Source organism: Chanodichthys erythropterus, chromosome 13 (assembly GCF_024489055.1).
Source record: "Chanodichthys erythropterus isolate Z2021 chromosome 13, ASM2448905v1, whole genome shotgun sequence".
Classification (NCBI taxonomy): Eukaryota; Metazoa; Chordata; class Actinopteri; order Cypriniformes; family Xenocyprididae; genus Chanodichthys; species Chanodichthys erythropterus.
In genome coordinates this window covers 47,959,228-47,983,873 of record NC_090233.1, presented here as the reverse complement: position 1 = coordinate 47,983,873, position 24,646 = coordinate 47,959,228, and the positions used below count along the sequence as shown (strand labels likewise).

Sequence of the window (24,646 nt, the reverse complement as noted above, 5' to 3'; positions counted from 1 at the left end):
TGTCTTTTTTCCATTATGAATTAGCTGGAGACTATATTTGAGGAGGGGAAGGTCACTCCCTCACCACATTGTGACATTCAGCTGCAGTGCATGGAGGACTGGAGAAGCAGAGAGTTTGAACCATGTCAGGACGCCCCCTCACCTCCTCCAGCCAATCCAGCACCTGCCCAGGAAGAGGGTCTGCGGTCTTCCCTGACCCTCCAGACCACGGATCCCTCCTCAACTCCTGTGCGCCACAGCATCAATATCTCCCACGGCTTCTCTCCTCTCCTGCTGTCCCACTGCGTGTCCCTGGGCATGACCTCTGTGGCTGTGGATGTGCACTTCTACCCTTCGACCCCGGGCCAGCAGGTGAACACAAGGCTGGAGCATGAACTGTCTGCACCCTCTGCTAGCCACAGTAAATAACAAGTGTGTAGTCATGATTTTAAAAATCACTCATTTCATAGGGCTACTGTCAGATAGTTTAAAGATGGTGCTGATGCTTTTCTCCCTCTTTTTTTAATGATTGTCATTTTTTATAATGTTGGTTTAACGAAAGGCCACCTAGGCAGCATGAGCTCATATGGAGCAATTGATTAGAATGGATGCGTCTGAATTCCCGTACTTTCACATTATGTACTGAATTTAATTTGGAATATGACTTCTGCTGTACTGCACAGGAAAAATATTCTGTTAAATTTACGGTAAAAAAGAAAAAGAAAAAAGAAATTCACCAATGACAATGTTTCCAGTATCACTGGATGGTATGTTGGTAATACATTACTGGTGGTACATTACTAATAATAAAAAGGAAGAAACAAAACACTGTAAAATATATGGCAAGTCATATTTCCAAAACCCGTAAAGTTTTTTACAGTAAAGTTACATATAGTGAAATGTTAAACCATTTAAAATTTTTCACCATATATGGTAGGGTATCTTAAAAAATATTTTTTGACAGTGTGGCATTATGTCAGGGAGACATAACCAAAATGTTTTTTAGCAAAATTTGATAATGATATTGATTATCTCTGCATTTGTGAATTAGCTTAAAAGGCTTTTTTATTACTATAGTATTTTTTATTACCGTTTCCTTTTTTTTTTTCAATCAGAGGTACTACTTCTTCCAAACAGTTATTGTCGCCATGTAGAAAATAATTAATGTTATATGTTTAATAATAAAGTAAGAATAGAAGTAAAAATCTAGTTTAAATATTCAAGGATTTTTTTCACCAAATGAATTAACATGAAGAATGACATTTAACGATTTTCATTTATATCCACCAATATAAAAATATATATTAACAGCAATATTTACCTTCATTCATTTTTTACTTCGATATTTCAATATATGAAATATGTAATGCTTTAATTTGTCGATGACTCTAATAACAACGATAAAGAGACCCAACTTGAGATTTTTTGTTCTGTATGTATGATGAATATACATCACATACAGCTTTTTGTATACTTTGTATATATTTGTATTTTTGTAGATGGGAAGTACGCATATTCAGACGCAGGGAATAATTGCATGTAACGTTTATCATTCATCAGGTTCATAGACACTTTCTTCCTATGCCAAGGAATTTATAATACTGCAAGTATTTAAGAGTAAGTAAATGTATATGTTAATGTATTTCTGAAAATTAGATACTATTCAGCAATTTTTCAAGCAGTTAATACTTTATTAAATTATTTCTACAAACCTTACCGTAGTATTGTGTAAAATATTGTTGGAAAAAGTCTCCACTTTAATGCAGTGTAAATGCAATGAGATCATGGAACTTAAAAGTTGTTAAATGGTTTATTTGTGCAACAACTCGACTGTTACTTCTGCTTGTGCCAAAGGTTAAAATACCCTTATCATTAGTTATTTCTGTGACCTGTATTGTTAAACATGAATCTTAAGACTGGAAGTATTGTACTTCATGGGCAACCAACTGTTATAACTTTGTTTTATATAGAAGTAAAAGTTGCCAGTTAATACAGCTATGTGTTTTGTTGACTTTCTTGAACTCAGAGAAGTCATATTATAGGAAGCTGAGACACAAGCATCATTGTATACTATTTAAACTACAGTATATCATTTTATTCAGAACAGGCAAGAGAGTAATAAATATACAGCATGAATTAATTTGTTAAATGTTATTGCATGTATTAATGGCCACAAATTAAGATTAGTGGAAATGGTATAAGCAATATTTCACCTAAAGAGATAATCAACTGTACAATTAAAAAACTTGTTGTAAAATAGATTTTGTTTTATTTCAGTAAACTGCTTATAACAATGATCAGGCATACAGATAAAGATCTCTTTGACAAACAAAATCATATTGCAGAAAAATCTCATAGTAATGATGCTACAAATGCCTGTCTTTTGCTTGGAAGGACAGGAATATTATAAGGTTACATTCATTTCTATCAAGGAACAGTTAATACAACAGTAAACACTGAAAAAAAAAACAAAAAAAAAAAACTGGCCTGTCACAGATCCAAAGTTCAATGCCAAATGACGTTTTAAAAAACTGTTCAGTGCATTAGAGAGTCAATTTACTTAACAGAACAAACTATGAGGCAGCAAATACAATTGAAGTGTTTTTTTATTTATTATTAAAACTGAATGGTTTTTTTTGGCCTGTGATGGACTGGCCATCCATTCGTTCAGGGTGTTTCCCCGGGATAGACTCTACCGACCCTACATAGGACAAGTGGTTTGGAAAATGGATGGATGGATGTTTGGCAACATGAGTACATTTACACTACAATGATATACTAAAAATGGAAAAGTTTGTCCATTGTAAAGACGACAATGTTGTCAAAATGATCCCCTTTCACATGAATCTGCGAAAATGCCTAAAAAGGCTATATTATGCATGCCAGGCCAGGCAAATTTGCGTTTCTGTAGTTTACATGGAGACAATAACGACCAAAACACTTCAAACATTTTTTTAGTTGAAAACGGTGTCGTGTAAACAGCCCCTCAATGTCATTTGTACAATGTCATTTATTAATGTTCTGATTTTATTCAAGTAAAAAATGTTTTAATGTGATTGAATCAACCTGGCAATATAAGGTTATACACCACCAGAAGCCATTTTTAATGGTTAAATCAAGTAAATAACAAATAAGGTAATAAATGCCCATGTTTACTATATAAAGTAAATAGTAAACCATACTAGTAACACTTTACAATAAGGTCCCATTTGTTAAAGTTAGTGTTTTTGTAGTTTACACAGAGGCAATAATGGTATCGTTTTCAAAAACGTGCACTTTGAAAACCGTTTCCCCCAAAACTCTGTTGTCCTGTAAACGAACGACCAAAAGGCAAAAGTTTTTAGTTGAAAAGTATTGTGTAAACGGCCCCTCAGATTAATAAATGCTTTAGAAGTATTTTTCATGTTAACTAGTATTAACAAACGAAACCTATTGTACAGTGTTACCAGAATAGTGAATCGCCAGCCTGCGAACCACCCCCTAAGTTACGGTTTCAAACTTCCCATAAAAATGTCAAAAAAAACTACTCTCTAATAACTCTTATTACTAATTCGTTTCTGATTTACAAGATAATTCATTTTCTCCAAATACTGGAATAAAATCAAGCATCTGTTATTAAAGATCAAATTTGTGGTCTGTGATTTAAAAGAACACTAAGCTAAAGTTCACTGTGAGATGTCCTCTGTTGTTTATAATCTGATGGAGGAGTATGGAAAGATACATACGGACACCATTTTGTATTGAGGCAAACCAGTTTCTTCAAAGAAGCAGAGTTTACTATATCAAATCCTTTCTGTCCCCCAAATGTACTGGGCTTCCAGTAGTCAGGGGAGCAAATGGGATTTCCCATGAGGCCTTTTAGGGAAAACGGGGCCCCCATTTCCACCATGCTTTCGCCAAATATCGCACCAGGTCGTGTCTTCTCTAGCATAAGAGCTGGGTAGAACTCCAGAGCATCAATATCACCGTAGAGTTCCTCTAGTTCTTTAGCCATTTCTTCCTCTCCTGTAAAACAATAAAGTCAGCCATTAACAGACATAGCTATGGCATAAGATATGATGCTGCCCACAAATATTTCTCCTACATAACAGTTTATTTGATTTTTTTTAGATCTTTTGTCTTTGGGTCGTTATATTTCTCACAGATTTCTGCTCATTCTAAATCATCAATTTAGTTACTAAGACATATATGCTAGAACTTTTCAGTTTCTAAGCTATTTTATTGATAAATCAGTGTTGACAATACATTTCTGCGCTACTGAATGATTCTGTGAGCGCATGTGATCTGCGTGCTGTGTATAATGTAGCAGCGCAGTTTAGAATGGCGATTAACTTAGATGTACAATAAGCTGTTTAAAACAAGCATTCATCCGATCAATATTCAGAATCCAGATAGCATAATCAAACATATGGATATGGACCGAACATTATTTATATAATTTTTACCTCTAATACACCACTATGTCACTAGGTCAAAAAACGCGTTCTGAAGACGGAAGTGATGTCTCGCCCATATACTTCAATGAGCGCGAGACATCACTTCCGTTGTCAGAGCGCGATCAGACCTCACTAACCGGAAGCTGAACACAGTTGGACATAGTGGTGTATTAGAGGTAAAAAATGATATAAATACTGTTCGGTTTCTCGCACAAACCGATCGTTTCGTGTCTTAGGACATCAATGTGTCGTCACGAGCCGCAGGGTTTAATTTGGATTTGTCTATGGAAGTTTTTTTGACTCTTATTGTTCACGTTCCCATCTACTGCTATTATTTGACTGACAGACGGCAGCGGTTGCAGTTAAAAATCATAATTTGCGTTCGACTGAAGAAAAAAAGTCATCTACATCTTGGATGCCCTGAGGGTAAGCAGATAAACATCAAATTTTCATTTTTGGGTGAACTATCCCTTTAAAGCGTCACGGCAGAGCATTGAAGTCGACTAGTCTGTGCAATCCCTAGTATGTGTAATCCAGCGGCCGTATCATCAACGTACAGTAGGTGGCGGTATTGCGTGGAGTCAAATTAATGCCTTAAAGTTTTGCAAAACACAAAAAAGAATTGAGCAATAAAAAAATGTTTTGCAAACAAAAATAAAGAATTGCAAAGGAAAAATAAAGTAATGAGCGGAAAAAAATAAGTTTTGCAAACAAAAATAATAAAATTAAATAAAGTAGTGCAAAAATAAAAATATAATCAATTACAAAAATTAATGACAGCTGTAATCCTATTTTATCTTTGCCACATATTTTTCATGCTCAAACCTAGTAAATCATTTGCAACGCTCATTTTATTCTGCGTTTCAGTCAAGCGTGCGCTCACGATACCGGTTTTTCTTTGCGCTGCACTGTTCTGCGCGGATCTCTTTATGGCACTGGTTTGACGTGGGGGTGGAGTCAAGAAACGGGGGCACGCCCCCGCGAAATGCATTGGAGGGGAACGTAATCGGCGACAGGTGTAATAATTCTTTGACCTGGTTAAAAATAATGAATGGTTTGTTTTTGTTGGTTTGTTTAGAATATGTTGTTGCCGATTACGTTCCCCTCCAATGCATTTCTTATAGTAATATGACCCGTTGCGCTCTGTCTCACTGCCTGTATCCACTTTTGCGTCCTTAAACATTTGTTTTTTGGGGTCGACAGCTTATAAAAACTTATTTCTGGGTTTTTTAGCTTGTTAGCTGTGCACCTTGTCACAGAGCAGCTTTTAGGCATTGTTCTGTTTATTGTAATGAGTCAGAAAAGACAAGAAGGCAGCCTCACGCAATACAAAGTCAATGGAGACGGTTGGATTGTTTTTCCCCTGGTCGGCGTGGTTTTCAGATTATAATAAATGCGCTCTGTCTCTATGCTTGATCTGTTCTGTTGCCATCTGTCTTAAAACAAAAGCAGTCACAGCGCGCAGCTGCTATTGCCGCATAAAAGCATGTTGTCGGATATGACAGACCAGACACTCTAACCACACTCCAAGAAAGTTGGCTCGCCAGTGTGGATGTTTTTTGGATTCTGCGAAAATGGCTTGTTAATCACCCCAGTCTGCAGGACCTGCCGATCAACAGTAAGCACAAAAGGGGGCAATACCACCCACCTCCTCCCCTGCTAGTTTGGCCTCTGCACAGAGAGTAAGTTGCCATTATTCTGCTAGTCTTGAAACGAGAAATTTTACAATAACCTCTTTACAATAACCTCTTTACAATAACTGCTCCGGGTGTGTGTTCACGGTGTGTGTTCACTGCTGTGTGTGTGCACTTGGATGGGTTAAATGCAGAGCACAAATTCCAAGTATGGGTCACAATACTTGGCCACAAGTCACTTCACTTTTCACTTTTTTAACCACTGACACCTTTCTGTAAAAACTTATGGATTATTGTATGTTTAATTAAAATATCTTTTATACCAAAAATAGGGTGATGTGAGCATTATGGAGAGCTAAACTCTCACATGTACTTTGTTTCATTCATACTTGATGCCGGAGAATGCCCTCGTGCAGAGAGTCCACAACGAGACTCGTGAGCAAAGACGGTGCACTCGTACTATGGGTTCTTCTAAATACTCAAATTGATGCTTCCTCATTTCCTCGCTCCTCCGTCCTCCATGACCCAGAAAGCGATCGAACTCAGCCACCTTGAAGGACATCTCAATTCTCTAACTGTACCGTGAGGAGCGAGGAAGCTTCCTCAGCTTCCACAGACCGTTCATACCGATCCTCAAGTGGACACGACCACAACGCAGCCCTGAAGTATCAGCAGAGATCGAGTCGACTAGATCATCCATTGTGAAGGCCTCATCGACATGACAGCCAGTAGCACAGTTCCTCAACATACCGTCCATACCGGCGTGATGAATACGATCCTCAACTGGATGGAACTGAAATAAATACTTTGATTGTTGCGATCCTATCAGACTTATGATAGCAACCTGATTGTAACAAAGCACTGTTCACCAGAGGAGAACTGGCCCCCCGACTAAGCCTGGTTTCTCCCAAGGTTATTTTCTCCATTTTAACACCTATTTGCCACTTGTTTGCCACCTGATGGAGTTTGGGTTCCTTGCCGCTGTAGCCTTTGGCTTGCTTAGGTGGGGACACTTGACATTTGACTTGACATTTGATATTCAATAGTATTCTTGACATTTATTCAACAGTGCTTCTGATCTGCCTGCATTGACACTATTATTTAAGAGCTGCTGTGCAGCCAAATTATGTGACCAGTTATCAATGTAAAGCTGCTTTGACACAATCTGCATTGTAAAAAGCGCTATATAAATAAAGGTGACTTGACTTGAAGCTTCCTGAGGAGTCATGAGTGAGGATACACACCTTCCCTTGCATCCTTGCAGGGGGTGGAATTAAGACGAGAGAAAAGGTATTTAGAAAAGGAAAAGAGGATGTACAAATAAGAAATGAGAAGCTGACTTGTTGCCTCACTGCCCTGTCAGGCCAGGTTCACACCGCAAGCGGCAGCAGAACGGAAGCAGTGCATATTTTTTTCGCCGCCCATGTTAACAGATGAGAGCGTTCACACCGCATGCAGAGGCTGCGCGGCAGCACGGAGCAGAGCAGAAGCAGCAGTGCCGCGATCGTTTCGGCGCTGGGTCTATTTTTGCTGCGCTGCTAACGCTCAATTAAAGTGAAAGTACACCTTTGATGAACAAAATAAATATGATTTCACACAAAAAGTGCGCGAAATGCACAGAATAAGCATATCTAGTGTGTTTTAACAAGAACTGAAGTATGTCAGCAAAGAAAATTAATATAAAAATATTTATAGAAGATTTACTCATTTAAACTTGTTTTTAATTATTCAGTTTGGGTTAAAGTATGGTATATTATAGAAAACTAAACTAAACTAGCCCGAAAATATGATATATAAACATTATTTTAGTTATTACACAGACAGCAATATATGCTCTTACATACCCGAATCAAACCCGAGTTTGCTGTCTTTTTCGCTGAGTTTGCAGTCTTGTGAACATGTTCATGCGTCAGATGATGTAAAACACAAAGCTTACCTCATTTTTGTGCAGCAATGGATGACACGAGGCTTTTATTTATCTTTTTAAATTTATTTTATGTTTATATGTGAGTGTTGTACACCTTGCATGGTAACAAACTTTCAAGACTATCAAGTTTAACAATGACCAATTATAAAAACAAATTTATAGCTGTCTTTGTAAAGAAATGCTCACTTTATACTTTACAAACGCTTCCAGTGCGAATACTCGCACGTCTCTGCAGCTGCAGTTCACGCTCGTGCGCTGCTTCCGCTCTGCTGGCGCTTGCGGTGTGAACCCGGTATCATGCAACGACATAGCAAGCAGCGTTTGTGCATGTGGTGACAACAAATTAAATATTTAATTACTACAGTACTAACTTCTCACTAGAAATGTCATCAAAAGTGTGGAAAATTTACACTTTACACACAAACTGACCACCAACCTAAAATTTTAGTTGCCATCATTATTTTTAGCTTAACAGTCAGGGAATGGATTGCGCAGGATTGTGGGATATTAAAGGCAGCGAAGGAGATGCACTGAGCCCGTATTCAGATGTAAACACTGAAGCTCTGCAACAAAAATACTCTGAAGTAAGAGCTAATTTAGTTCCCCCTAAAGGAGACATGCCAAAAAGCGGATACTTCCCCCAATAGTTCAAAGAACTATGAAAAGCCCCTATAGATTCTGACTGATTAAACATGAAGAGAATTAACACACCATTATGATAGTATATGGTTTATCTGTGTTCTTCGGGTATTTTCATAAGGATAATGTATATTTATTAAGCAAAGCCAATCGACACAGCCTTTATCACTGTATATAATACTATAAAATTCTTTACTATATTCTCTACTATAAAAGTTCTTTTGACTTTCTATAGATTTTAATTATCTCAATATATCGTTATCATGAATTCTTTTACAATAACTGTGTAGTGAAAAATCTGATATCATGACAGCCCTAGTGCATACTGAGCATTCAAGAAATCACAGTAGCTCTTTATAGGCATCAATGATGATGATTCGTCCATGATTCATCCCTTGTACTTTTAATTTTAAAAAAGAGTTAGTTCAATCATACCTGTAAATTCAGAGAATGACGTGTAGGGTTTCAGATTGAATCTCTTGCGATACTCATTGAAGGGCTGAAGTCGAAGCTCCCTCGATTCAATGATGACCCCCTCAGCTACTTTGCACACCACTGGGTGAATATTATGACCACCTCCAATCTATTCCAACAGCGATTTATGAAAAAAAAATACAAAGTAAGCCATCTAAAAACATTTTAAAATAAAAAATGTTGTACATTAAATACCTCTTTGAAACATTATACTGTGTATATAATATACAGTATAATATATATATAATATGTGTGTGTGTGTGTGTGTGTGTGTGTGTGTTTGTACACATATAGTACATACAAACATACATACAGTACCTGTCAAAACATAAAAAATGTTTTTGTTTGTTTTCATTGTTTTTAAAACTAGTCTCTTATGCTCATCAAGGCTGCATTTATTTAATCAAAAATACAGTAAAACTAATACTGTAGAAATATTATTACAAATCAAAAGAAATGTTTTTTATTTAAATATATTTTAAAATGTAAATTATTTCTGTGATGACAAAACTGAAATTTCAGCACCATTATTCCAGTCTTCAGTGTCACATGATCCTTCATAAATCATTCTAATGGTGGAGAAACCTTTCTTATTATCAATGTTGAAAACAGTGTTGCTGCTTAACATTTTTTGGCAAAAAATTTTTCAGGATTCTTTGATGAATAGAAAGTTCAGCGAACAGCATTGATTTTAATTTATTAATTTGAATTAATTAATTTATTAAATATGAATCTTTTGTAACATTATATTTGTCTTCACTGTCACTTTTGGTCAATTTAATGCATCCATGAAAAAAGTATACATTTTTTTAATCTTTTTTTTTTTTTTTTTTTTAAATCTTACCACAAATGTTGGAATGGTTTCCACAAAAATGTTAAGCTGAAAAAACCTTTCAACATTGATGATAATAATAGATGTTTTTTCAGCATATCAGCAAATCAGAATATTAGAATGATTTCTGAAGGATCATGTGACACAGAAGACTGGAGTAATGATGCTGAAAATTCACCTTAGCCATCACAGGCTACAAGTTACATTTTTATATATTTCACAATATTACTGTTCTTACTGTAATTTTGATTAAATAAACATCTAGTTCTGGCATGAAACAATCTGACTGATAGGTAGCGATCACATAATTATCTACATAGTGCAGTTGATTGGTTGCTGTTGCATCAGTGGACAAGGAGCTGCGGCTCTCAATTTAAACAAATAGAACGGTAGTGTTTCTGTAACTGAAGCAGTATGCAGCACACTTTCAGAAACCCTCCACCTACGGGGTTATTTCATGTATGCTGTATGTGCAGCAGCAGCAGCATGTCTTACATGCTCACAGTCACAGCAGCATGTCTGTGAATGTATTGGCATATCAAGTCTATGTACTTGCTCTAAGGCAGCAGCAGCATAGCAGATCTATTTTACCAAGACTAAGCACATTAACATTGTCATATTCATTACCATGCTAATCTCTATTACCATGTCAATCTCCCCAAGAGTTGTCACAACAGAAAAGCACATATAAGGCACATCATTCAAAAATAACAAATTGTAATGTTTCCAAACTTTTGACAGGTACTGTGTGAATTTTGTGATGTGGAATTAAGTGTTTCCCATTTATCAACACCACTTCAGGTTCTGCAGAGCTTTTGTTGAAATTCTGCAGGCACATATTTCGTGTGATCCTACTCCTAGGCCTGATTATGCTATAATATAAAGGGCTTACTGTTTTTCTAACAGAAATCACACTGTCAATCAGTTTCTCCTGAACTTACCCATCAGATTACACCTCATATATATATATATATATACAGTACAAGTCCAAAAGTTTGGAACCACTAAGATTTTTAATGTTTTTAAAAGAAGTTTCGTCTGCTCACCAAGGCTACATTTATTTAATTAAAAATACAGTAAAAACAGTAATATGGTGAAATATTATTACAATTTAAAATAACTGTGTACTATTTGAATATATTTCACAAAGTAATTTATTCCTGTGATATTCCTTCATTACTCCAGTCTTCAGTGTCACATGATCCTTCAGAAATCATTCTAATATGCTGATCTGCTGCTCAAGAAACATTTAATGTGTACAATTGTACAAAATATTTGTGTACAATATTTTTTTTCAGGATTATTTGATGAATAGAAAGTTCAAAAGAACAGTGTTTATCTGAAATCTAATCTTTTGTAACATTATAAATGTCTTTACTGCCACTTTTGATTGATTTAATGCATCCTTGCTGAATAAAAGTATTAATTTCTTTAATTTCTTTTCAAAAAAATAAAAATTCTTACTGACCCCAAACTTTTGAACGGTAGTGTATAATGCTACAGAAGCTTTGTATTTCAGATAAATGCTGTTCTTTTGAACTTTCTATTCATCAAGGAATCCTGAAAAAAAAGTACACAACATTGAAAATAATCATAAATGTTTATTGAGCAGCAAATCAGCATATTAGATTGATTTCTGAAGGATCATGTGACACTGAAGACTGGAGTAATGATGCTGAAAATTCAGCTTTGCCATCACAGGAATAAATTACTTTGTGAAATATATTTAAATAGTACACAGTTATTTTAAATTGTAATAATATTTCACAATATTACTGTTTTTTACTGTATTTTTAATTAAATAAATGTAGCCTTGGTGAGCAGACGAAACTTCTTTTAAAAACATTAAAAATCTTAGTGGTTCCAAACTTTTGGACTGTACTGTATATATATAAAATATACACATTGCAAATGTTTCTGTCTAAAATTCTTCCATGTCTCTGTAATAAAACACTTTTCAAGACAAGACATTTTTCAATAGATGAGGGTGGTAAACTCGTTGGAAATTACCCTTGGAATAACAAAAACAGATCAGACACAACCCAAGGTTCATTGCACCTCATTATGAAACAGTGTTTTTTTTCTCTTTTAGAACAGATGATAAAGTAATTAAGTTCTCCCCCACGACCCTCAAAGTGCCCTTACCTGTCCTGCTGGTTGGGTCGAGAAGGCCTCAACCAGCTTCTCCACCCCGTAGTGGGTGAGGATAGATGTGTTGAATATGAACTGAGGGTACTGAATCTCTTTTCCATCAATGTGGAAGCTGTCAGGCATGAGTGGGTGCCAGTGGTAAAGCTGATTGAACTCCACAGCAATGCGGTTCTGGTACTGGAACTGTGAGGTGAACAGCAGCGTGGGATCAAACCGGAGCTTCAGCAGGTAACCGCTCAGATGCTGCACATAGTCCTCGATCACAATATGAATGGTCTCGCCTTGAGTTCATTGAGTCAAAATTTTACAATAAATTAGTAAACACTGACATAGTGTACCACAATGGAAAACTGAGCACTTTAGAAAAACCTACTGTTGATGGAGTAGCACAAAAGATATTCAGTGTTTCATGAAAACGATCATTTAATAGATCTGAATAATATAATATAATATTATATAATTAATATAATATAATAATACACATATTAGAATAGCACTTTATATAATCAAATTGGGGGAAATTCATCATTCATTAAAGGATTAGTTCACTTTTAAATAAACTTTTGCTGATAATTTACTCACCCCCATGTCATCCAAGATGTCCATGTCCTTCTTTCTTCAGTCGAAAAGAAATTAAGGTTTTTGATGAAAACATTCCAGGATTATTCTCCTTATAATGGGCTTCAATGGGCACCAGACGGTTCAAGGTCCAAATGACAGTTTCAGTGCAGCTTCAAAGGGCTTTAAACGATACCAGACGATGAATAAGGGTCTTATCTAGCGAAACGATCGGTCATTTAAAAAAATAAATAAATAAAATTTAAGTTTTATAAGCACAAATGCTCGCCTTGCTCTGTTCTCGAGTGCGCATTCGTGACGTCACGTAATACGCAATTATGTTGAAAAGGTCACGCTTGACATAGGCGGAAGTACCAAGTCAGTGTTTACAACTTGAACGTGCAAATACTAAGTCAAACGCCATTTACAAAAAAAGGCAAAACAAAGATGTCGGACGAGGAGAAGATGAGTTTTTCACCCTGCCCTACCTTTTTGAACCGGAATACACAGAGGAAGAAATTAGGCAGATGGAAGAGACTGCTGCGGCGACACACACCTCTCCAGCATCGGGCAGACGTGGTGGTGCACATGTGGCAAATGCCAACCATTGCCAACAGAGGAAGAATCTAGATGCTGCCACGACTGGACCATTTCAATCCCGCCATTAGAATCAGTCGGTGAGTCCCTGTTTCCATCTCGCTGCATTACCGGACAAAATGGATTTCCACCGTTACTAAGCACTGCGCCACGTCTTTAAAATTCGAACGCATTGTTTATTATGAGTGTACACACCGGCGGCGACATTCGGCGCCTGTCCGCGGCGACCAGCTACGACTCAAAATCCTGCCGCGCCATGTACATTGTTTTACATTAAATGTATTTTATATTTCTCTCAAATCGTTGTTAATGTACATACTGACTTCACCCTGTGCTGCAAGATACATTAGTTTTACACTTTAACAGCTTGAATAAAGTCTAAAAGTGTATAATAAACGTAGCCTTTTCTTTCAATTTGCTCTGTTGTGCCATTTTCCATGTACACTAACCTCAGTGCGAAATATTAAAGCATATGTAACGTTTCCCTGTTGATGTAAAACACTCCCATTGTGCAGCACTTCTATCAGGAGTCGTGTCAAAAATGAGCTTGCGCGTATATAATGTGCGCATCTGGTGTGCGACCCCTTTTAGATGTGTTTTTGTTCTGATGGAGAAGGGTATGACAGTCTGATGGCACTGACAACACAGGATGGAAGAACCATTAGTTGTTTTACCTTTTTTTGTAAGCGGCGTTTGACTTACCGTGTGTCTCAATCAGCTCCCTAGTTCAGTAGTCGCGGCACTGATCAGGGAATCAGCCACATTCACTTTCATGATATACTGATTCACTAGGGAACTAGGGAGCTGATTGAGACGCAGGGTTAGTATTTGCACGTTCAACTTGTAAACACCGACTCTGTACTTCCGCCCATAGACATCATATAGGTAGACGCCCTATTGGCCGCTGGGCGATGAGATTTGCGGCCGCCATCTTAGACCGGTCGTACTCCTAAGCTGCGTCCCAATTCGTCTACTTATACTACGTTCTAAAAGCATTTACTGTTTTTGTAAAGAAAAAGTACATACTTTTGAGTGTGTAGCAGAAGAGTAGACAAGCTTTGGGACATACTACCTCGTCATAACTGCGTCTTTAACGGACGTTCTGTCGCTTATTTACGCAAACTGTAACTGTTTAAACTACCCTGTCAATCATCTTGTCACAGTTAAAATCCTCCACATTGAATTAAATTTATTTTCCTACCGTTTCGGAGAGAAATGTAGTTGCACGCTGATCTGCCAGTCATGGGTCTTTCATGCAGAGAACTCTCCTTATCTTTGCATAATGATGCATTTAAGTTAATGACCAAACGCATCGTTATAAAAGTTCACAATGCTGTTGCAGATGAAATATAATGTGGATAACATTTAATAAATATCTTTCGTCAGGTTATATTGATTATTAATTATTCAAGCCCCTTTATCTTAACCGCTCTGCTTAACCGTCGAACCTCGCAAGTGTTTTCCACATAACTTACTATTCAGATCAGAAAGATGTTCGAAAGCACCTGTTAGAATGCGCTCAATGCACGAAACTTACTTTTAGCGTTAGGTAACGTTAAGTGCCTATTACCAACACAATCCAATCTGAATTTAATACATACATTGTTCGACCGGACATAATAACTGTTATTTGTGTTTGTGCACGTGATATCAGGAAGCAATGTATACACACATGACGCAAAGCGCAAATTACCCCTCCGACTTCTATTACTGAGATATCTTATTTTACTGCAACTATCTGTTTCTGCTTCTTTATCATATTTATAGTGTGTGGTTTATAAATTACCTTATATCCTACATCACATATTTTGATTTTGGACGTCTGGTCACTTTATATCTTATATCAGAATATTATATAACTGTTAAGCCTACTATGAATATTAAAATACACTGAACAATGTGTCCTGTATCATAGCTACATGAATGACCTTTGCAGCAAAAAATCCCGTGTCAAAATCAGTTAGGTATTCAGTGAGATATGATTAATTAAATGCACTGACAGCTCATTGCACCTGACAAACAAGTTACACTGAGTGGAGCTGGCGACCGGTCCAAGATGGCGGCTCCACGGCTCGTCCGTGCCAATAGGCAGTAGCGTTCGATAGGGCGTCTACCTATATGATGTCTATGCTTCCGCCTATGTCAAGCGTGACCTTTTCAACGTAATTGCGTATTACGTGACGTCACGAACACGCATCCCAGAACAGAGCAAGACGAGCATTTGTAAAAAAAAAAAAAAAAAAAAAAAAAAAGACGAGCATTTGTGCTTATAAAACGTAAACTTTTTTAATTTTTTTTTTTTTAAATGACCGATCGTTTCGCTAGATAAGACCCTTATTCATCGTCTGATATCATTTAAAGCCCTCTGAAGCAGCACTGAAACTGTCATTTGGACCTTGAACCGTCTGGTGCCCATTGAAGCCCATTATAAGGAGAATAATCCTGGAATGTTTTCATCAAAAACCTTAATTTCTTTTCGACTGAAGAAAGAAAGACATGGACATCTTGGATGACATGGGGGTGAATAAATTATCAGCAAAAGTTTATTTAAAAGTGAACTAATCCTTTAATTCTCTTTCAAGAATAAAAGAAATAAAAGTTATGGCAAGTTATAATTATACTAAAAAATCATATGGAAAAAAGAATAAAATCTCTTGTATAAAAACAAGAATGCATTTATCTGTATTTGATTCATTATAATTCTTCTTGCTAATGCACATTTTAATTACAGTTCTACATCCTAATTCAATGAATTTAAATTCAGTTCAAGTTCAGGAATGGAACATTCTAAATGGTACACAGCCAAGTATTCTCTCAACATAATTAGTGTTATATGGTTCTGAGGAAATCTTTACCTATAATAATAAGCCTGGCGGTCTGAAACAGCTGCTCATCCCCCCAGGTCGGATGTTCTTGTTTCAGGATATCACACACACGGTTGTGCTCACGCAGCCACAAGGTGGCGTACATACTGAGACCCGGTAGCAGTCCAAACACTTCTTGCCCGATGGCCAACTGCTGCTCCGGAGGGACAGACGGGGGGTAGCTCATTTTGACCTGTGCATCTTGCACAGTGGGGGGGTAAATCTCACCACTGACAACCTACATCAGAGCCAAACAGAATAATGATGGTAAAAACAGAACTGAACTATATAACCAAGCACACTAAATATTTACTGCTACTAGGCTAAACAGTGTGTGATATCTTAAATTACATCACTGAGGCTTAACAAAAAACACATGTTTAAACTATAATCACACCCACACTATGAGGTTATGCACATTCAAAAGGGAATACTTGCACACAGCTGTGAAATGGAGCAACTGAAAATGCACAGGATCTCATTCATTAAACACAAGCAGAATGAATATGTATATATAATTTGTAAAACATATAAATATGATTGAATGTAAATTGTTGTTTTATGGTAGAAGAATGGTGAAAGTGAGACTATTAGGTAGTAATTCGAGAATCTCTCTATTTTCTTAGAGACATGCTCAGCCTAGCATGACTGATGACTCCACAGCATGCCTGGCGTAAACAGTACCTGGTACTTCAGTTTTCCATCTCTGTGCAGTCTAAGATCCAGCTGGCGATCAAGAGAATCTCCATAAATGTGCCCAGCATCCACCTAGTTTTCAACATGCAATCGGAAAATGTTATTTTTTTTAATACAGACACCCAAGCTAATACAGTACAAAAGAGTTATTTTTAGTTTTCACTGCATACAACGATTCAAACACACAATCGTAAATTAATTTCCTCCTCCCCTTAAAATAAAAATGTACAAAAATGAGCTAACAAGGCTGCATATAGCCTATACTGAAATAAAAACATGAACCTATAGTATGCTTATGTGCTGACAATGAGATAACATTTTTTACCCTCCCCCCAGTCCTTCCAACATTATGTGTAACGTGAGTGTGGATGTGGTTACTGCATATCCTACTGTGAAAGAACAGCATTAAGTTATTTCTCTGCTCCAGCAGCTTCTTAACAAACATCTTATAGTCTGTCTTTCATTAACATGAAGAAAAAAAGAGCTATCCAACAATTTATTTGATATGTTTAATTTAAAAATTTTTGACTCACCCCGTGACCCAGGCCTTTTGTGAACCCAAGTCCCACACGGTTGTGAGTCTTGAAAAACTGGTGGGTGAAGTGCTGAGCGAAAAAGGCGAACATTAAATTTGTTCCCTGAGGGTCTGGTCTGAAATTCCGCCTTGACATGAACTTCTCTACAAGAAGCTTGGGGTCTGGAAGTGTAATTTTTCCTGAGAGACACATTGAATGATTTTACTACAGCCTCAGAAGACAAAGGTATTTCCGACTTCGGTATTCTGTACTGGTATGCTTGCCTTGGAGCATTTTAATATTGCTTCTTATGAGAAGAGGCTACACTGATCTGGAGTAGACTTGCATGACCCGAGTCTCTTACCTTTGGTTCCCATTGGTGTGGGGCAGTCCTGAGGGACTGGTGGCAGAATCCTTGTGTAGTAGGTGACGTTGGAATATGCCTCCCAGTTCAAGTAGTCATATTTGGAATTGTATGTCGGGGGACTTGGGATTAAGTTGGCTCTTACTGTGAAGGGAGAGTATATTCAAAAACACCATAAGACAAAATGATACCAAGAAAAACACAAAACTAGTGATAGAATGAAACAGGCCAGGCTGTTTAAATTCAGCAGTTATGCATATACATTGTATTTTCTATTATCGCATACATACATACATTGCAGTTGACCACTACACAAACCTTTTCCTACTGTTTAAAGGTTATTTTCTCTGGTTGAAGGCCAACAACCTGGTTTTTACTCACTATCTGGACTACACAAATATTTATGTGATAGAATTCTTGTACATTTTCCTTCCCATCTAAGGCTGTAGAGCCAAAAGATTTCAAACAAACAATTTAGTAAAATCTAGCAAAAATATTACAATATTAATAGTAAATATTATTTAAACAATCCAACAGAACAATTCAAAACAATTTCTCTCTGTGATGGCCGTAACTCAAATACACTTTCTGTTTGACGCAGGAGTGTGTGTAAATTAGTCTCTAAATTAGTCTTCCTTAACGGTATTTATGCTTAATAAAACATGTGACTCGACTCCAGTAGGTTGTGTAGGTCTAACAAAAACACTGTCAATGTGTGTGTGAGTTTGCGTGTCTAAGTGAATATTAACAATGGTGACAAATAAATGTTGTTAACTGTGAGGTACAGTACTTACTTGGTAGGCCCAGAGAATGCATAGTGCACATTTTACCCACACTTCCTTTGGCTTTGAGTTTGAGGTCTGAGAATCCTCACCACTAACTTTCAACATTTTCTTCACCGCTGATCTGGCTAACCTGCCATTCTTTAAAACTGCATCATTTAAAAAACACTGGCATGCCCATCTCTATCTGTGTCTTTTATTTCTTTCACTGTCTAGGCATTCTGTAAAATTATTAGAAAAGAAACTGTTCTTAGTTGTATGTAAGTGGATAGTTGTGACACTTTTTAAGATGTGTTAACTCGCCCTCACCCCACCCCATGTGTTAACTCGCCCTCACCCCACCCCGTCAGCCATTTTTAGCCTTTAACACATTTTGAAATTATATGTTTTAACTGTTATGGTTGTAACATGGGGAGAGTTGTAACTAGGGCTGGGCGATAAAACGATAACGATATGTATCACGATAGACACGTGGTCGATATCAATAAAAAATGTGTTCGATAAAACGTTCGATATTTTTTATTCTTCGTCGGAAGAAAACAGAGGTTGCGAAGCAAGTTTGGTTGCATTAACAAAGGCACTCGTTCTTTGGTAACCTAGCAACGTAGGGAGTGACACGCTAACAGCCAATCATGTAACAGTATTAACTTTGGTTGCGCCATATCGTTGTCTCGTCTCGTGCTGGATTCCTCTTCAGTAACCGGCGACTGATAAGCAGAAAATGAGTGCCGCAGCGAGCGAGGAAATTGTAAATAAAAGAGGAAATGTGTTCAATGTGACTTTAGACTAGGGCAGGGCTATTCAATTACAAATTCAGTTGGGCCAGATTTTCGAACCAAGAAGGTTAGCTGGGCCAGTCATTTCAGCGGCGAAGCAGCTCGTAACGACAAATTTTAAAACCAACACAAACAAATTATTCATTGTTTCTCTTTTAACTTTGATCAGTTTGCACAGCTCCGGTTGTAAGATGCAATCAGGGCGTGACATTAACTTTTTTGCTCACCAGCCACAGTGGCTAGTGGTTTTCCAAATTTACTAGCCACTCAGCATTTTCACTGGCCACAATTTTGATGTCGGTCAATTACATTTGATATGATTAAAGTTGACTTTGTTATATTTAAATTACTTTATTTTGAGTCATTTTACTTGATTTAGAAGATTTAAAATCCTTTCAAACTTTTAAATGCAGACAAATTCAAATTCAAAATATATATTTTTTTCAGATTCAGTAGGTTTATTTAACATATAGCCTACATTTATTTAGCATTTTCTGTTGTTTGATTAACATTAATGACAAGACAGGTATTGGACAGACAGACATTGGGCTGCTGAATGCATGGACGTAACTGACGCATATCCAGTTATTACACACCTGTTTGCGTCCACTTAAGCCATAACCACCTGTATTCACGTGAGATACTCCATACAATGGATATTTAGACATCTGTTTGCACGTGTATTTGAATATTCAGGCGCGAGGAGAACTGATCGCGCGCACGACAGAGAGAGTGCTTCTGTTGTGCGTCGTTCAGCGCAATTCTGCCTATCCCTCCTTCACCGGATTTCATTGACAGTTTTACGTTTCACTATTGAGAAAGTCATATTGATAGTAATCTAGGCTACTACCGGCACACTCTGCATTGTTTGTGTGTTGCTAGACTACGTGGTATGAATTTACGTATGAATGCACGTTTTTGGCGGGACCACAGGCTGGGCCACTTGGAGGTTGCTTCGGGGCCGCATGTGGCCCGCGGGCCGCCAATTGAATAGCTCTGGACTAGGACTATTGACTATTGTGTTCTGCATGCCTGACTACCTGACTATTGATCTGTTGCAGGACAGTAGATGTGATTTTGCAGGACAATGCGGGACACATGAGACAGTGTAACGTCTGGATGGATCCGTTCAGAGTCAATAAAGTTTGGAGTTTCCAGAACGCTTTTAACCTGATGAACTTTGTTTGTTAATCACTAACTCGGCTCTGGACGACTGTGACTTTCGGCAGGTTTGTGGACCTGTGAGGGTAAACAGAAAACTCCGACTTCCTCACTTTGATGACTTCAAAAGGAGCACCCCCCCCAGAGACTGACCAGATCCACATTCCAACACCCACACACACAGGCACACACAAAAACACACACACAAACACATACAGAAACACACAAACATTATTTTGACTGTATATGTAAAATACAATTATGCCAACATATACCCACCCTGTATTTTGAAGCGTATGCATGTTTCCTAGTGTTTAAATGAGTGTATTTGTGCTAGTGTGCATTTTAATGATAGAATTCTGTCTGTAAACCATAACTTCTTTTATATGCATTTCTGATGTATCGAGTTTGATCTTTCCGTAAAGCTCCGGACACGAGCTATTCACTGAGATATGTCACACTGCTGACAAATGCATTTTTCTATGTGTTTAATGATACTACGAAGAACGTACTGATAGTCATTAAGTATGCAAATTCAGCTAAGAGACCAAACAAAGAAAGAGCTTGCCCGCCAACTTTGCATCAATGTCATTGGCCATTCCATCTCAAGGAGGTGTGTCGGCCTATCTGTCATAAAAAGGAACACCAGGATTCTCCTGTGTGTTCTCCCGATTGTCTCACGAGCACCTCGTGCACGTCTTTCCCGGACATCTCCGGTGACCAAGCGCTGCCATCGCGCTCAGCTTCGGGACCGCCATCTTCCAGCGAAACTCACTCTCAAGTCCTCAGTTCAAACCTTCCCGTGGAACGGAAGAAGCCAACGAACTGCACCAGCGCTAAACTGAAATTCGACACACGCAACCAATGCAAGTATACTGCCGTTTCTCAATCTTGGATGATGAAACTGATTTCCGTGCTGGCTTAGGACTGGTTGTAAGTTTGCTACTTGCCTTCTCTCTTTCCTTCTCTACTTCCACTCTTGTACATAGGTGTGTATATTCTTGTATATATATTTAGACGTATAATCTCTGTAGTCGTAGCTGCATATATTAAACACTTAATTCATGCTCGATTGTTCTGTTTGTTCTTTCAACTGAAGACCAAGTCACTTTAACGTTTTTGATCGTTTTATGCTTTGATGCTATAATAGGAATATTCTCTTGGCCAGAGAATAACTCAGTTTATAATATTCTGTGAGGGGCTTAGTTTGCTGGACAAACGAACAGTTTCTCTAAATAATTATTAAACCAGAACTAATCATATATGTAATTGATTATAATTCATTGTATTCGTTGTATATGAATTATTATATTCATATTTCATCCATAAACTGATTAATAACTGTACGAACCGCTACATCGTTACAACAGATAAATTTACAACTATTACTCTATGTAAATACTGATTTTCACTTGTTGTCAAACTTGGCATATGTGCCGATTAATGTTTCTGCCGGTGGGTGCCCACACTATAATGTTGCGCTTATGGCAACATTAAATCCTGGAGAGAAGACAATTCTAGATTCACGGCTGCACATGCAGGAGGACAAAAGTTTGAGCGGGCAGATGTGATATCTGAGCGAGAGCGTGTCCAGTTTTGTGCAAGGGAATCCGCCTGTGAGAGAGATTGCTTGTGCATTTGATGCGCGCTCGACATTTTTTAATATAATAACGCCATAGAACCCGCATTAAATGAAATAATAACCTGAGAAGAAAGTCGTGTCTGAATTTCGCAATTTTGTATTAGTTAAAACAAATGGAGAATATCTGTATTTTCTGTAGGTGCTCGACCATTTCCGGGTGTGGCGCTTGATCGCCGCCGTTCGTTGGAAATATTTAACATCAGGATGGATGTCCACTGTCCACTCAGTTGTCATCAGCGGGAAAACCTCTCTCTATGATTGCGCTGGTTGGTGATTTTCACAGCTAGAATAGGACAGCTGCACAAATAGATTTTTAAATGCTCAGTTTTTATTATATTTATTACTGTGGTATTGTAATTTCAGGGATGAAAAAAAATTACAGACAAATGAAATGTGGGACACTACTTAAGTCTTGTGGGACAAAGCTCCTGATTTCGGGACTGTCCCGCAAAATGTGGGACGGGTGGCCACCCTACTTTAGACTTATGTTTACATTTTAATTATTTGAGTTTTCCATGGTTGTTGATATTTCTGTCTTAATAACTGAGGGGATTATGAACGGAGGAAGGTTAAGTTTAAAATAAAAATGTTTAAATGTAATATATTTTTCTTCTGGTCCTTATTTTAAATGGGTCATAAAAAAATATCAATAATTATCGGTATCGACCGATATGAAACACTGATATCGTGATACAGTTTTCAGCCATATCGCCCAGCCCTACTTGTAACAACCATTTACTTTGTCCCCAACCATTGTGTTTGTCCATTTTTGACCCAAACTTAGGTTGAAACAACCCAGCATTTTTTTAGAGTGTATCAATTCCACCATTCAGGGATAAACTAAGAGTCCTGTGATTATTTCAGTATTTACCCACTTCCTTCCAGATCCCATCTAAGTGATTGTCAAGGCTGGAAATAGGCACATGCAGATTTTATAAAGAAAAAACAGATAAGCTAAGAATGTAATTTTTGACCAAAACTACAGTATATTTTATTTAGTACTTGAAACTTTTAAACTGTAGTTTCTCAGGCAAATGTGATGCAATTTAACCTGCTAATTTCAAATTGTTACATCCCCTTCGATACAACTAAGAACTGTTTATTTTTAATACAGAATGCCTAGATAGTGAGAGAGAAAAAAAAACGACAGATAGATAGAGGTGTGCCTGCCAGTGTTTTAAAAGGAACTGATGAGGTTTAGCAAGATCAGTGGTGAAGAAAATGTTGAAAGCCAGTGGTGAGGATTCTCAGACCTCAAACTCAAAGCCATAGGAAGTGTGGGTAAAATATGCCCTGTGGACTCTCTGGGTTTACCAAGCCTGCAATCCACATTAACAACATTCATTTGTCACCATTGTTACATTGTCGATTGAGAATATTCACAAATACAGTGCCCTCAATAATTATTGGCACCTGTAGCATCTGATAAATATAGAACAAACACACAATTGTTCAACATCCTCCAACCCTTCACCCATGCCAGGCCCCGTAACCCGTAACGTCTGGCTTCCCCATTGAGCGCTATCACAATATGCTCTTCACATCCACTTCAATGAAAGTGTGTTATCAGCAAAACACAGGTCACCAGAATCATTTGGTTTATAAAAATGGAATCTTTGCCACTAATTCATTGACAACTTCATCTAAATGAATGAACATGCATTTCCCCAGTACATCTTGTGTATTATTACTGTTTGTATATTGGGTCTCATTCATGAAACATTCGTAAATATACGAGTAAATATGTGAGTGATTTGCGCGTGAAGAGACCTTCCCGAAAACTCTTCTCCTGATTCACAAATACTTCGTAAACGTCAGAAGTGATAGTGAAATGTGTGTGTGTGTTAATGAATTCCAATCAGTTGCAAATGGGATGCGCGTGTACGCTCATTCTCAATTACCATAAATCCCGCCCATTAAATCCGACTGACAACTATATATGGGCATCATATTATGACACCAAACGAAGGATTTTGGCCATATAGGAAACAATTTCCATAACAATTAAGGGACCATTAGTTTGCCCAGCCCTATTGAAATCAATTAATTATTTGATTAAAGTGCTCCTTTTGCAGATGCTATTACTGGCTCTCACAATAAAAGTAAAAATAAAAAACGTATGTGATTACTATATATAATATTTTTTCAAAATGCTGTGTAAATATGTACCTTATTAAGGTGAATTACAAAGCAGCCTTATTAATGAGCAAAACCTTCGGATGTTAAACCATAGAATGTTAAACGCACTATTTACGCGTGGCTGGGAGCAGGTGTAGATTTCTTTCGTACCAACTAACATTTGGAAAATATGAACATTTTAATGAATCCAAAAATGTACGCCAGAACCACTTTACACATGATTTACACAAAAATTCGTTCTGCTCGTGTTTCATGAATGAGACCCATTGTTCTTTCGTATGTTGTATAGTGTTCTGCATGCCTGAAAGTTGAAACTACTAGATAATGTATTTCATCTAGGTGATGTTTAATATCAAATTGCTCACATTTCCGTGGACATCACAATACCATAGAATGCATTGTATGTTTGTTATATTTATCAGAGTATAAATGGACACAAACTTTCTAGTGAACTCCCCCATGCAAGTTAATTCACTTTCA

The 24,646-nt window shown here is 37.3% G+C and overlaps 1 protein-coding gene across 1 annotated transcript in view; it reads right to left on the bottom strand.

Moving 5' to 3' along the window:
- Positions 1-2,269: 2,269 nt before the first annotated feature.
- Positions 2,270-24,646, bottom strand: part of ptgs1 (prostaglandin-endoperoxide synthase 1) — a 38,926-nt gene continuing 16,549 nt past the window's right edge. The window contains exons 5-11 of the mRNA XM_067405910.1: positions 17,667-17,810; positions 17,321-17,502; positions 16,776-16,859; positions 16,083-16,329; positions 12,067-12,353; positions 9,051-9,198; positions 2,270-3,984 (exon numbers count right to left, since the gene is read on the bottom strand). Coding sequence (XP_067262011.1) covers positions 3,638-3,984; positions 9,051-9,198; positions 12,067-12,353; positions 16,083-16,329; positions 16,776-16,859; positions 17,321-17,502; positions 17,667-17,810 — 1,439 coding nt within the window. The 3' untranslated portion in view covers positions 2,270-3,637. The remainder of the gene's footprint in view (positions 3,985-9,050; positions 9,199-12,066; positions 12,354-16,082; positions 16,330-16,775; positions 16,860-17,320; positions 17,503-17,666; positions 17,811-24,646) is intronic.